The 15,151-nt window shown below is 35.0% G+C and overlaps 1 protein-coding gene across 1 annotated transcript; it reads left to right on the top strand.

Annotated features, from left to right (window-relative positions):
- Positions 1 to 1,050: 1,050 nt before the first annotated feature.
- On the top strand, positions 1,051 to 13,800 carry LOC128994001 (ras-related protein rab7). Its single transcript, XM_054418188.1, has 5 exons — positions 1,051 to 1,158; positions 6,406 to 6,591; positions 9,124 to 9,342; positions 10,121 to 10,352; positions 12,948 to 13,800. The coding sequence occupies exons 2-4, from the start codon at positions 6,412 to 6,414 to the stop codon at positions 10,337 to 10,339; spliced, it is 618 nt and encodes a 205-aa protein (XP_054274163.1). The 5' UTR covers positions 1,051 to 1,158; positions 6,406 to 6,411; the 3' UTR covers positions 10,340 to 10,352; positions 12,948 to 13,800.
- The last annotated feature ends 1,351 nt before the right edge of the window (positions 13,801 to 15,151 follow it).

The following is a 15,151-nucleotide window of genomic DNA, read 5'->3' as shown; positions in this document are numbered from 1 at the left end:
CCCCTGGTAGTTAATCTATATAAAAAAATATTTGGGGGGTCACGACCCCCCCCCCCTGGGACCGCCCTTGAAAGCATTATTAAAGGATGGGCTGTTTGAAGTTTGGTGCAGATCCGTCAAAAAACAGCTCCGCCCCAGTGGCTCTGGAGTTTCCAATAAGGTAAACAGTAGTAGAAAATATGAAATTTTTTTTTTTGTAGAACAGACTTTTCCGACCGAACACGTAGATAATATAAATATTAAGGAAGAAAAAAATAAATTTTACAGCGACTTTTATGAACTTCTGCAGTTTAATTTAGCATGCCCAAGGTCCACTAATCGTACGAAACCAAATACTAAAATTTGTGTGACAATTTTTGTTACAATTTTTTGTATGATTTAGTTTTGTAGAACAGACTTTTCTGAACACGTAGATACCAAATATTATGGAAGAAAGAATATAGGTATTTAAGTTGTACAGCGACTTTTACTAACTCTTACTTTAGCATGCCCATAGGGTCCTACTTGAAGAGGGTACGTATGTCGTTTTCCGAAAGTCAAGTTTTTTTAGACAGGTACACACTTTTCTTCCTGAATTATAATATAATTTCAAGAATGATGTTTTTAGGAATTTATTGTCAGACTAAAAAAATTAAAATAAAAAAATAAAAAAATTTAAATTAAATTAAGTATAAAATTTCCAAAATGCTGAAAGTTCTAGTAGGCCTACTTATCTAATATAGTTTAAAAACTTTGTTAAAAGCCCTTAAAACGCTTAAAGGGATTATAAATTTGTAAAAAATTGAGGTGATCCCCCATAATTGTCCTCTTTTTTATGGAGGGTATCTGGTAACAGTGGTAACCCATACCTGTACTGCAATTCGCAGTCGCCACAGTCACAGTGTGCGTGCATATCCCTGTCAGTCTTCTCTACCTACATTGAAACGACCAAACGACTTGCATACTTTCTTACTTTTCCTGCATTCTGTCGGAAAAACCATGAACTAACAGAACAACAGCTGGTCCTCCTGTTTATTGCTGACGCATGACGCAGTTCCCTGTTCCCGTGATTGTCTATCTCTCTCTGAGTCAGTTGGTTTGAAGGTTTATTTAGTTTAGATCGCCATTTTCTCTTGAACTTGAAGAAAGGAAATTGTTCGTGATTTTTTAATATTACAGGTTGGTACTTAATTCATTCGTTATAGTTTCAATTTCACGTACATTTATCTGCTCTTTGACGTTTGTCGTATACTGAAGTAGGTTTATATAGTGAAAATAAAATCCACATTATTTAAATGCTATTCTAATAAGACAGCCTTTTGTATCCGCAGTTCTCTTCCTTCTGTCCTTGTGTCATTTTTGTGAATAAACAACGCTAGGCCTATTTCTGTAATAGGCTATAGGCCTATAAATTTTTGTTTAGAACCCGAAACTGAAAATGTCCCCCCTATGCACAAGTCTAAATAGGCCTAACCAATACGGAAAGTAAAATTTATCACTTGGCATTTTCGTGGCTTTGTGCTGCTGAGAATTGTGTAACAACTTCAACTAGGCCTAGGCTAACAATATCAACGCACAGTAGGCTAGTTTTAAGTTAAACTTGGATTGTTAAATATGACAAAGACGACAATTTTATTATTGACTTTGTCTAACTTAGGCTATATCTATGCTAACTTAAGTTAGCCTAGGCCTAGGGTCAACCGGGGCTAGGGATGTTGCGATACTATCGATACCAGTAGGTATCGATACTTTTATTGCGATACTGCTGGTATCGTATCGGTATCGGTTGTTCCGATATTTACTTGGTATCGATACCAAGAGGCCAGTATCGTATCGTAAGTATCGGAAGGTAATTTCTGACAAATCTGAGTAAAATGGCTACGCTCGTGCCTTCTGAGCGGGATTTTTTCCAAGGCGGGAGCAACAGTGACCCAAAAAAGAAACAAACTTTAACCCAAATATATATTTTTTTAATCTAGCTTGTCTAATTATGTGGTTTGAGTACATTATGCTTAACTATTCATTTAAAGAACTTAACATAACTATAAGTAAAACCATTGACTATGTAGCCTATACTTACAGACGTATATTTAGTCAATGATACAACTTAAGAGTTTGGTTGCAGAGTTATTTTTATTACAAGTCAATGTTAGCAACGTTGTGTTAGGCAAATAAAATTAAACCAGGGACTATATTTAACAATAAACTAGAAATATTAAAGTTATTTAACTAAAAAAACTTTTTTTAAATTTAGGCTGATGGTAAACACGAATGTGTTACGTTGGTAATATAATAACATTGTCTATTGAAAAGATAAATTATATAGTCCGAGAACATAAGGTAAGCTTAGGCCTACTTGAACTTTTACTTAAAGGTAAAATTGAAAACGAAGGTTGGCTATGTTTGGTTAATTTTATAATGTTTTACATATTGATATTTACGTAGTTTTTAACAGCTTGAATTCGAATCCTATATTGGCTGCACTGTACTGGAACGAGTGAACTTTAATCGAAGATCAGTGAATCAGAATATGACGTCACTGGTATCGAATGGATCCGATACTCACGGTATCGATACTTTAGTTCCGATACTGAGCCGGTATCGATACTTTTTTGCGATACGGTATCGATACCAAATATCGGAAAGACAGTGGTATCGCAACATCCCTAACCGGGGCTAATATGAACACACCAAAATATTGGGGCTAATATGAACAATGACTTTAAAAGTCATTTATCTGGGATTTTTAATCATGAAAAAAATATAATTAGAAAGGAAATTTATTGTATTTTTTGTGTCCATAATGAGAAAACTTCAAATTTGACTTTTAGGTACTTTAAAAAAATAATTTGTTAAAACACTTTTTTTCCGCCCAAAAAACTTTTCCGCGCAAAGTGAAAACTTTTGTTATAACAATTTTTACATTGGTTGTAGGAATAATCTTAAGCCTGAATTTTGTTAAATAAGAATTGGGGATTATTTTTCTTTTCCCAAAGTTAAAATATATTAATGACAGCCAAAGTTATAAGCTTTCAAAGTTGGGGGGCTAATGTGAACAGTGAATGGGGGCTATTGTGAACAGTACCACCTTCCGCTATGTCGCTTCAGTTTTAAAAACACTGGCTGACGGGGAGATCGAAGTGATGGGATTTAAATCCTGTGATGAGGAAAAAAAAATCATTCCTGAAAAAAGAAGATGATATATTTATTGTTTCTACCACTGACATTTTGGGGAAACTTCCAGCCCCTAATGTATGTGGAACCAGTGATAGACATAAGTATGTCTTCGACAAAATTGTCGAAGTTTTTGAGGCGTAAGTTCCTCAATAAACTTCTTTGAAGGCCTTACAGTGATAAAACAGTTTTAATTTTACAAAGACAACAGTTAAGGTGTTGAATAGGCCTAGCCTACATTTTTATATTTACCTAATAGGCCTAAAAGTGCAATAAACTGTCATTTGCCTAAACGAACAATTTGCATTGTCTTAAATTAGGCTATTGTTTTTTTAAGTGCTTTAAACAATTTGTATGTTGAAGAAATTTTTAATAAATACTCAGGTATGTTGACAGATAATTTTTTTCTTGTTTATATCTTATTATTAGCCCTGTATAATATTTATAAATGGTTTTAAAAAAAAAGGGTTACCGTAGGGCGACCCGCAGCTCTCCAAAGATACCTTCATATCTCAAAAACTATTTAAGATAAAATATTGAGACTTATTGCAACTGGTAGACTAGACCCTAGGCTTGTTCACAACAGCCCCCACATATGCCTAGTGTTGTAAATAACAGAGTTATTAAGAGTGTTCACATTAGCCCCATGGGCTGTTCACATTAGCCCCTTTTAGCGGGGCTAATGTGAACAGTGGTTTTTAATTTTTTTTTTAAATAATGGTTACATTTATGGTTTTTGTTAGTAAATAAATAGATTCAGCTAAAAGAGCTGTATACACTACTATTTTTTCTTTTCTACTGTCATTTACCATTTTTGAGTTAATGTCAAAAGTTTACTTTTTTTGTTCATATTAGCCCCGGTTGACCCTACCTATATTTGATTCATGCTCAAGTTAGACCTAACTTAATTAGGCCTATGCCTAGATAATAATTTGATTAACATTTCTGGAGACTTTTGATAAACATATCCCCCTTGTGTCAAAAATTGCAAAATTTATTCTAACTTACGCCTTGGTTTTATAACTTAACCTAGGTTACAGTAGGGCCTACCCACATCCACAGTCGGCATAAGACTACAGGGTTGCTTTGTTTAACAGCGCAACAACATTTGTGTGATGTAGGCCTAACTTATATTTTATTAACTTACAGTAGGCTACCGTAACTTTTAAGTTAATGGGTTCTGTTAAGTCGCAACAAATAAACGGAATGGGATGAACTCATTTATTTCATGCAGAACTACACACACCAACACAGTAGTCTAGGCCTAGTACTTATCTTAGTGTCTTGGGCCTACATGCTACGTTAATTTATTAACCCTTTCAGTGCTATGAAACGATTATTGTTGTTTTAAAAAACCTCTACGGTAAGGGATATAGAGAGGAAGTTAATAAAAAAAAAAAAAATTAAAATAGCAAAACGGCCATTGGTGACCTGCATGTTCATAGGATACACTAACAACCATTTAGCTAAAAGATTCGCCCAATCCGATGATTTCGAGGTGTATGTCTAAGCCAAGGATTATGAACACCTCACTATGCCCCAGTGGTTGTAGTATATCGCTACAAACACACAGGTCACCAATTAGCCTATTTGCCACACAGGACGAGATTCGAACCCGAGCAGACGAATGCGACTGGCCAAGTGACACACACCCTAGCCTTCTCGGCTATCTGTGCTTGAAGACTGAGGAGTCAAAAACTGGTATTTAAGCTGACGCCACCGATAGCGAACAGATAACTTAGCGCTAGGCCTACAGATGGTTGTTCAATGCGTTACTAGGTAGCAGCACCAGTTAGTCACGGACTATTTAAATAGATGACATTTTTTAGTCGAAACACAACAGTGATCATAAATGTGTTCCTGAGACTTAGCTGCAAAACAATAGTTTCCCTAAAATGGCTATATTACGATAACCTCGTCCATCTAAATCAAAGTTAAATTCAATAGGCCTATTACATTGTAAACTATATGTCTTTTGATTTTATGAGATTTTGGTTTCAAACAATGCTATCAGAACATAAAAATTGATAGGAAAACCAGGAAAATTACAACAAAAACTAAGTTTTATAAAATGTTTTCTACAAATACCAGGATTTATCTTTGTTATATTTTCTTATTGTGTTATTATTGAAAATTAGCCTAATTAATAAAATAGTGACAACATGACAGTTAAAATTCAACAACAGGTAATAGAATTAAAAGGCAAACAAAAAAGTCGAAATATGAATTATTGGCCTAGCACTGAAAGGGTTAAGAGACTGGAAAAACCGTAAGTTGGCTCAGTTGGCTGTTTTGCATAGCTTAACTTACGTAGGTATTCATTCAAAGCCTTTGAGGTAACACTGTTACGTTATCCGGACGGGAAAGTTGGCTTTATCAGTTGGACTCTCTGGTTTGGTGCTGGCTTGGCTCAAATTAATTCGTCCAGCTGTTTCAAAATCAGTGGGTCCAATAACTTAAATAACTTAAAAACAGGAAAAGTCGGCTCAACCCCCAAACTCATAAGTATGTACGATAGAAATTCTGCAAGGATCGGTCTTTGGACCAGACCTATTTTTGGTGAATACTGACCCTATAGGCGTTCATGCTTAGCAATGTACCTCTTCAGTCAGCGGATGATACAACTGTGAAGGTGTTGGACTGTAACAGTATGTCATTGTTATCTTTAAACATACTCAAAGTGAACAGTTAAAAACTAGATAACCTAATAATACCTTTCCATCCAAACTTCCCAGAGAGCAGAGACAAAATTCAAGGAAAAACGGGAACCCTGGACCTGTCCATATGAAAGTAACAAACTGATAAATATAGCTTACTTTCTGATTCTGAGATTGAATGATGGACTGGATTGGAATGATCAAATTAAACAACTGGATGGCAACTTGGCTCACGGTCTCTTTGGTCTGAGAAGGATGAGAGACTACAGCTGTACAGCAGTCTTCGGCTGTCCAAATTGGTGTATTTTGGTCTTATTGAGCAAAATATTGCTTACCTACCACCCAATAAGCTTGTGGGTTGCGTCGTATGTTAGGTTGGTCTAAGTTACAGCTTTTCAGCAGATTTTGTTCTGTTATACATGTAGGCTAGGCTATAGGTTATATAAGCTCTAGTTACAAGTTGGGATTTGGTTATGTTATTTATCATGGTCCAGTAAACCGCTGATAAACCAGCCTTTTAGGCTTCAAAGGAACCAATCGCTGATTTTGTGCCAATCAGCTGTTTTAAGTTTTTTAAGCATCATGATTATTTCAGGATAAAATGGCCACTAGAAAGAAAGTCCTCTTGAAAGTCATCATCCTTGGAGATTCTGGAGTTGGGAAGACTAGTTTGATGAACCAGTATGTCAATAAGAAGTTTTCAAACCAATACAAAGCAACAATTGGTGCAGATTTCCTCACAAAAGAAGTCATGGTTGATGATCGAATAGTCACTATGCAGGTAAGTTATTAAAACTCCTCAAAATGATTTTTTAAAGTTAAGTCCCTAACGGTGTCATTCAGATGCATTTGAAATGATAATAAATTACACAAATTGAAACGTAATATTTTACACTGGTTGATCAAACTCTAAGGTAGCCTAACATGAAATACGGGCCCGGCGGTAAGGTTAGTTTAGTTGCAACTGTTGATTAGCTAGCGCTTCCATCTCCCTTTTCTTCCCTGATTATCAATTTCTGAATAACAGGGTGTTTAAATTATATAAGACTGGAATAACATATTCATTTAATTAACCCTGACGGTCCAGAGGCCAACTCATCTTATTTATTGTAGCCTACGTGTCGATTAGAAAATGTGTCTAATTACTATACGTAACACATTGTTATTATTTGGTAGAACTTCGACTTTTGGCTCCAGACTCTATAGGTACCTATGTTGTTTCATTGCATGGTCAACTAAATATAAAAAAATCATCCGTCTTGTACCTATTTTATAATTTGTCACATGTACATTCTTGCTTACAGTGATTGTAATATTTGGCGATAGTCATTCTTAGCTAATACTTAGTCAAATTGTTATGTTGGCACAATACATTTCTGACTTCCAGCCATCAACAATGATAAAGTTGAACAAACTTGTCGTCTGACTCTTTTCTAATGTAAATATGTGACTTGTTATCTTGTGACCCGAATTCAGATAAATTGAAAGTGGTCAACTCCAACAATAAACAAACCATATTGGCTTCCATACAACAACAACTGATGATGCACACTTTTCAGAGAAAACTTTACTAAAAAAATAAATAAAATATCCTATCTTCATGTGAAACGTCGGACGGATGCCTCAAAAATCTAAATATTTGTTGCAAATTAATAGCATTGATGTAAACATCTAAATTATATAATTACACAACAAAAAGTTACTAACCTGTACAAGTAGCAATAGAGATCCCAATTAACAGTAGGCCTTTTTTGTTTTTTGTTTTTAATGAAATGAGAATGAGATTTTATTTGCCATTCAATATTCCATACAAATTCATTGGCACGTCAAATTAGCCAATACACCTAGAGAAGGTTCCACTTAGGCTAACTAAAAAATCTATCCTTTTTAATATCGCTTGGATTGTGTTAAACCACATCACGCCATTATCACATGTTATCTAATAGCCCAAGGTGATAGATAACCTGTAACTGTAGGTCCCTTAGTTGCCATTGGCTGTATGACAACCTGTTTTAATCTATGTATTAATAGGCAAGCATGTTTCTTTAAAAACCTTTTTCTCAGCTTATTTGCATTGCAGGGAAAATCTATGCATGCTATGTGCAGAATCCCTTTATAAATTAAAATACTGGGCTCAAAAATAAGCTCAATAAATTAATTTGAAATTTGAAAAACATTAACATGGGCCTCATGGGTTGCCATTTTCCTGTAGATGGGCAGAATCCCTTTATAAATAAAAATACCGAAGGCTAAAAAAACACAGCAAAATGAATTTAAAATGAAAATTATGAAAAATTACGTTATGGGTTGCCATGCTGATGACGAAATAACAACGAAATATAAACAGAACATCAAAACCAATGAAAGAAGTTCCAATCACATGTTTTATTACAGTGTGGGGTAAAAATTAAGAATTCTGTACATTACATAGCCTATTTTTGGTTGATTTTTCGACCACTGGACGACCTCTACTTGGTACTTGGAAGCGGTGCAGGGTAGCGCAGTCTGCTACCAACCCCGCGCCACACCAGACCAAATCAGTATCATGATAGCGCTATCAAAATGTTGATTGTATATTTTGTACCATTTAATTGTTTTTTGTGTTTATGTCGTCTGTGTTTTTAATGTGTTTTTGACGAGTTGCAAGCTTTGAAAATTTTGTGTTTTGCAACAAAACTTGTAAGTTGATGAGCAATAGTGATGTGTCAAAACCAAATCTCAAATCCATCAAAACTTTGGAAAAGTTTCGGTTTCGAGATTCAATAGGTGAGATTCGAAATTCAAAAGTTTCGAAATCTACGAAGTTTTGGCACTTATAATTTTGAAAATGATGACATTTTTTGTGTCATCATTATTGTTAATAACATTGTTTACACACAAGTTGGTAGCGATGGAGCAAACACAACTCCATTAACACTCTTTCAGTTTTTATCGCATAATCATAATTAAAATGTTATCATTACAATGTATGTATTTTTATTTCTTAGCAACCTTGACCAGGTTCCGTAACTAAAAAGTTTCGCGGTCAGGTTTTGAGTTTCGAGATTCGGGATTTGATTTTTTAAGTTTCGGTTTTGGTTTCGAGATTCAAAATTTCTGGTTTTGACCATCACTAATGAGCAATATTAATCGTTGGACTATTTGACGGAGATATGTAATAAACCTATTTTGTCTCAAAGAGGTAACTTGGGATGGTTTGAGATTTTTTACAAAATTCTTACGGATTTTCAAAATGAAACGTGATTTTCTCAACCCGAAAAGCGGAACTTTTGTTTTGGTTGTATGGATACACTAATATGATTCTGTTGTACAGATATGGGACACGGCAGGACAAGAGAGGTTCCAGTCACTGGGAGTTGCATTCTATAGAGGAGCCGACTGTTGTGTGCTGGTGTTTGATGTTACTTCAGCTCAGTCTTTCAAAGACTTAGACAGCTGGCGAGACGAGTTCCTGATCCAGGCGTCACCGAGAGACCCGGACAACTTCCCTTTTGTGGTGTTGGGCAACAAAGTTGACCTGGAAAACCGAGCTGTAAGTTGACTGTGTTATATACAAGACATTCTTTCAAAAACACTTGGGCGATTTCTACCCCTACATGTTTAGTTTTTATAACCACATGCGCTCTCTTGAAGAAATGTTCTTCCTTATGTTTAGCATGTGACCCTGTTGAAGGCCGAGTTGCACAACCCAAAACTGTGATTTCTGTTAGTTATAAGATGCCAAGTATAAGAAGTGTCAACTTCTAATATACCTGTGATGAAATTGTGTCATTGTTTATCAGTAATCTAAACGTTTTTATCGACTTGTATGTCAGTTGAATAACTTAGTTACTCAACTTAAGACTTAAGTTCCAGTAGGCCTAAGCCTCTAAAAATCTTAATATTGCCAAAACTCTTGAATAGGCGTGGTCGATTCACACTTTATTCTTACATTCACAAATTGTGAGTTACATAACCTAGGTCAACTTGTTTAGTAGGTTTTCATTTACATAATATGATACATTAACTACCTAACATTTCATTGGCTTCACTTGTTACATTTCCTCCCTAGACAAGTGACATAAGGAATTGTTCTTCTTCTGAGTAAATGTCCACTGATCGTTTTAGTGCAGTATTCTAATTTTAAAACCAGAACCTTGACTCTAAAAGAATTTAAAATGAATTAAAAGAATCAAATCAATATTCCATATATATATATATATATAAATTGTGTTAAGTTGGAAACCCTTTTAAGTTTATTTTTGACATAATTAGTCTTTCTAATTCTAAATGGTTGGTTCTCTGGTTGTTTATTTGGTTGTGATGATCAGGTGTCGGCCAAGCGGGCCCAGCAGTGGGGTCAGTTGAAGAACAACATCCCCTACTTTGAGACGAGCGCCAAAGAAGCCATCAATGTAGAGCAGGCGTTCCAGACGATCGCCAAGAACGCACTCGCCCAAGAGAACGAGATGGACCTGATTGATCAGTTCCCTGACCAGATCAAACTGGGCGAACAGAAGACCTCCCCATCGGACACCTGCTCTTGTTAACCGCCGCATCCAGGTGAGATAAGACAGAAGAAATTCATTGAGCCATGAAAATTTGAGCGAAACAGTCTAGTGGTAGATTGTGGGACTTTGGTCCTGGGTACAAGTCCCAGATCTAAAATGGATTTTATCCAAGTTATAATGCCGCGACCCTCTAAGCCTTGCCTAAAGTAATTTGAAAACGATTCCGAGTGAAGGTGGGCAAAAAACTACTCTAGTAATAGGTAATTTTAATAGGTTAAGCATTCACCCACTCCTAGATTCGTTAAATAAGTGTAGGCCTATTCTTTCTTTTATTAAAGCAGTTCATTATTCATAAGGTATGCTGGCTTATATACTGTAAACAAATAAAATATATTCACAGAGAAATTACAAACTTACACACTAGGCTTAATATTTTTAGTGTTCAAATTTCAATATATTTATATTTGAGATAGATTTTAATGCTGCCAATCAATGGAGCTTCGTTATAAGCTATTTACAATCATTCAAGATAACTCAGTCCTATACAGAATTCACAAAATTTCTCCGGTCATCAAAATTCACCTACAATCTCTTGTTTCCTGATATGCTCCACATCCAGGCCAATGAATACAAACCCTATAAGAAGCGCAATGCCTTTGTGGAAAAATGGATTTTTGATAGTTTTCGCGGCGGCCGCTAGGTAGACTTTTGCGAGCGTGCGGCCAAGTCAGCTGACTGAGTGACAGAGAGTGAGACAAAGAATCTGCTCAGAGAGAGAAATAGAGTAGCCCTGCTGCCATTTTGGTGTCAAATTTCCAGTCTGACTTTTCTTCATAAGCATGTCGCTTCTTAAAGGGTTTGTATTGATGGCCCAGGCTCTTGTTAATCACACAGGGTTTGTAATAAAAGCAAGTGGGGGAAGTAAAGACATTTTTTCTTGGGGTTATCAGTCTCTAGTTTACAGTTTACTCTTGTGGCCGAGTAATTGTGAATGATCAAAAAGCGCAGGAAAATTAACATTGACATCTATCGTATAGTTACGCTTTAACACATTTTTTGGTAATAATAAAACATTTAAAATGCAGTCTAGATGCCTTTTAACTTTGTTTCACACACATTTTACAATATAAATAATATTGAAGGGCCTATACATAGGCCTAGTACAAAAATTACAGTAAGCCACAAACATTGAAACCTATTAACTCATTGGTTGTACAGTAGACCCCCTCTTAACCGACCTTGTATTAACCGATAATCGGATTATCCGCCTTCGATTGTAAATTAATGCAGTTTTAACCGACCTTGCTTTGAGAGCAGTTCAGTTTAACCGCCGCTTTCTAGGAATCACGGCATTTCCGCTCCCACACTGGGCGATGAGAGCTGAACCATACGCTTATCTCCACAGGATATGACTAAGAATAAGTTAATTTGTATTGTAGCGCGAGCACATCTGATCTGATTTGTTATCTGTGCGGCAAATTCATAACATCATAATGTACTTACGATTTTGATTATCTTATCGCTGGAGTAAACAAACAAAGCAACTTTTAGGGAGGGCAGGTAAGGGGGGTTAGTTAACAACTCCAAGGTCAAGATAGTTTTTGTGCCTCGAGCCTCCAGTGAGAGGCTATAAATTAACATCCTGTTTTGTAACAAAATGGTTGCTTGTATCTTGTATCTTTAATTTTGACAAAAGGTTCTGCACTGTATTACAATGGATTTGGAAAGAAACAATTAGTACATTACAGTACTAAAGTTATTAAAATATGTATTTTTATTGACTCTTGCCTAGTATTATAATATACTAGTGCACCTGTTGCTCGAATTCGAGCAATTGCAAAGTATTACAGGCGTTATTTCAAAACGAACAATAACCCTAGTTATAATTTCCAATGTTCTAAAAGAGTCAACTCCAAGATAATGTAATCAACTAATCACTCCATTCCACTCCAGTTATCGAAACGGAAAACGAACGCTCTTGTGTGTATCATGTGTTTACTATGAACAGCTGTAATTAATACTAATTATTCGTCTGTTTAAAGTAAACAAAATCTGTTTATCATAAGAAATACATTGGGATTTTGATGGCCTGTCGAGGACTTTTACTACAGGAATTTGTGAAAGGGGGCGTCTACACAAAAAATACATAATTTTGACACATCGTTTGTAAAAATCCGTCCATTATTAACAGAGGAGTAGTGTTTCGTAGAAATCGCCTTCACGTATTATATATAAGGATTCCACTGAAAGTAGGCCTATTTGACCTAACCGTGTTTTGTGTTGCGACTTTTCTATCAATACAATAAAGGAGATAAGAGTAGTTTATTTTATAAATAATTCAAGTATGACTTCAAAATAGTGATTATATAATTCCAAATGAATAGCACTTCATTATGTTATGATTTTAGGGATTGCCCGTTTTAACCGACCTTTTGAGTTATCCGACCAAAGTCCGTTCCCATTAGGGTCGGTTAAGAGGGGGGGGGGTCTACTGTAATCGGTCCGCTCAAGTTAAGTTGGGAGTCTACTAACTGGACCTGTCTCCTCAGAATAGATAACAGGGTTTCTTCATGTTGGTATTTACTAAATCATATCCGACTCTACATCACAAACATGACAAGGCAAGTAATGTGTTGTATTGTTGCAGGTTTGACAAGCAGGCTCAGCAGGCATCCGTGTGAACAGCTGTTAAATAGCCTCCGTTCAGACACCAGATATAATCAATCACTCAGCCTTTGTTTTTAAAAATTATTTCATTACAAAATATTACTTTGAACGATTCTTATTTTGGTTTGTCAAACGAGCCGTAACTTAGTTACAACGCAACGCTCTCTCGTCTGTGGTCTGTTCACATTCCCTGCTTCAAGTGTGATATTTTTTCAGCACGAACTCGTTTCTTATTGATTATAATATATGTTATTAACAGAATATTACAGATTAAGGTTTTATATTGCAACTATAAATATATATATAGATAACATAAAGAAGAAGTATTTTTACCTCCAAGTTTAACGATAATCAAAAACTTGTGAGCATTGTTGTACTGCGGCTGGCCCATTTCTGTTGGTAAGCTGGAGGTAAGGGTACTTGTGGTTTTATATAACGCTAAAGATGTGTATTTTCTTTTACAATTTATTTTTGTAGTTAATTAATAATTTAATCAATAAACGTTAAATATTTTAGTTATCTTTCTATATTGTTCTATTACTACCAGTTTTGCGCCTATGTGATGTGTTGATACTAAGTTTTAGTATTTTAATGCCTCCGTTAAAACCCTTTGATTTTTCATACTGTTATATTGTTTAGCGACTGTAGATAATTTATATAAATATTGTTAGAGTTATTGTAAAATATTTCAATAGTAAAGAAATTATATTCCACCTTTCCTGTACTGCAAACATTGTATTTGTTTGTAGAAACAGCTTTGTGTATAGCAATACGTCTATTATTTCAATGTAATATTAAATAAATAAAAATTGTAAAATATATATTTTGTGGAATGTTTGGTTTATTTGTGTTAACCTCTATAAACCTGAAGCGGTGACAAAATATTATTTTTGGCAAAAATGAGCGAGGGTTAAAAAGACCCTTTTTGCCCGTCTATATAACTATATTTTTCATCATATTTCATCAATAATTAATTAACAAACTAATCTAGAAAACAAAATAATTTTTATGTAAGATAATCTCTCAAAACGACTCCCAGCTTGTTTTCAATTCTGCTAAAGCAAATAAGCAGTTGTTTAGAAAGTGATTCAATCATTTCGTCTATTACCATTGTGTTACAGTACATTATACCATCGATATGTCAGCAATCGATAAATAATTTCTATCGATACGATTGCACAATATGAATTTAAAACTGTTTACAACAGCTGATTATTTTTACTCCTTAGGGATTAAAAACGATTTTTACTCCCTAGAGAGTAAAAATGCTACTTTGGAGCCGCAATGCATTCATTAAAAACGGCTGTTTTTGCTCAGTATGTCAAACAGGGTTGCCACCAGCCATGAAAACCTTGAATTATGCATGAATTCTTGTGACCATGAAAAAAGGCATGGATTTCTTAAATGGACCATGAATTTCCAAAATCAGGAACAATCATTCAACCAGTACCATTACATTTTCCAAATAAAAAATATTTCATATTTAAAAACCGTTCATACAAACGAACACCATGAAAATACTGTGTCGAGATGATTATTTAACATGTTCCACGATCAGAAACAATTGATCATTTCATTCCAAGATGCTGATGTCAGCTGAGACTTCCCAAGGACTGTATATGGTTCAAAAAATCATTAGTAGGCCTACCCCCTCGTATGAAAAGGGGGTATGGGGACTTAAATCACAAAAACAGAAGTTTTAGACCATGCACAGAATTGAAACAAAACCGAATTTCCGACCGACACCTGATTTTTTTAGCTTTTTGGATAAAACCATCATATCTTAGTACGTAGTGGAATAAGATAAACCAGAATGCACATTTTATGACAATTATGTAGGGGGATAAAACCGAATGAAACAGGACTTTTGGCTGGGTGAGTGGGATTTTTGTTCTATTCCGGTGGAAAGATTGAATTAGACCTAGACTTAATATATTTTACAATTCTTCTCCAATATCTCATGTAGAATATAGCTGGACCAGTTTTGTTTTCAACTTTGTTTTGAATGTTTATAATTTACTCTAAAAAAGTTGTATATAAAGTATGAAAGGTTATTCAAAAGTAACATACAAAGAAACTGCCTCTTTAACGTCAGTTTATGAAATCAGCAAAACTCAATTGTGTTGAAATTGTATAAGCGCATCGACCATGAATTTTTTGTAAACTACCGATGAAAACCAGGAA

The sequence above is a fragment of the Macrosteles quadrilineatus genome, unplaced genomic scaffold, assembly GCF_028750875.1.
Source record: "Macrosteles quadrilineatus isolate MER2022 unplaced genomic scaffold, UCM_ALF_1.0 Scaffold_5__1_contigs__length_97177068, whole genome shotgun sequence".
Taxonomy (NCBI): Eukaryota; Metazoa; Arthropoda; class Insecta; order Hemiptera; family Cicadellidae; genus Macrosteles; species Macrosteles quadrilineatus.
This window is presented reverse-complemented; position numbering and strand designations above follow the sequence as displayed.

Excerpts from the sequence above, each read along its gene's own strand:
- LOC128994001 (XM_054418188.1), top strand. The coding sequence starts at position 6,412 with ATGGCCACTAGAAAGAAAGTCCTCTTGAAAGTCATCATCCTTGGAGAT. Across the intron at positions 6,592-9,123 it reads ATCGAATAGTCACTATGCAG|ATATGGGACACGGCAGGACA; the intron begins GTAAGTTATTAA and ends TCTGTTGTACAG. Across the intron at positions 9,343-10,120 it reads TTGACCTGGAAAACCGAGCT|GTGTCGGCCAAGCGGGCCCA; the intron begins GTAAGTTGACTG and ends TGTGATGATCAG.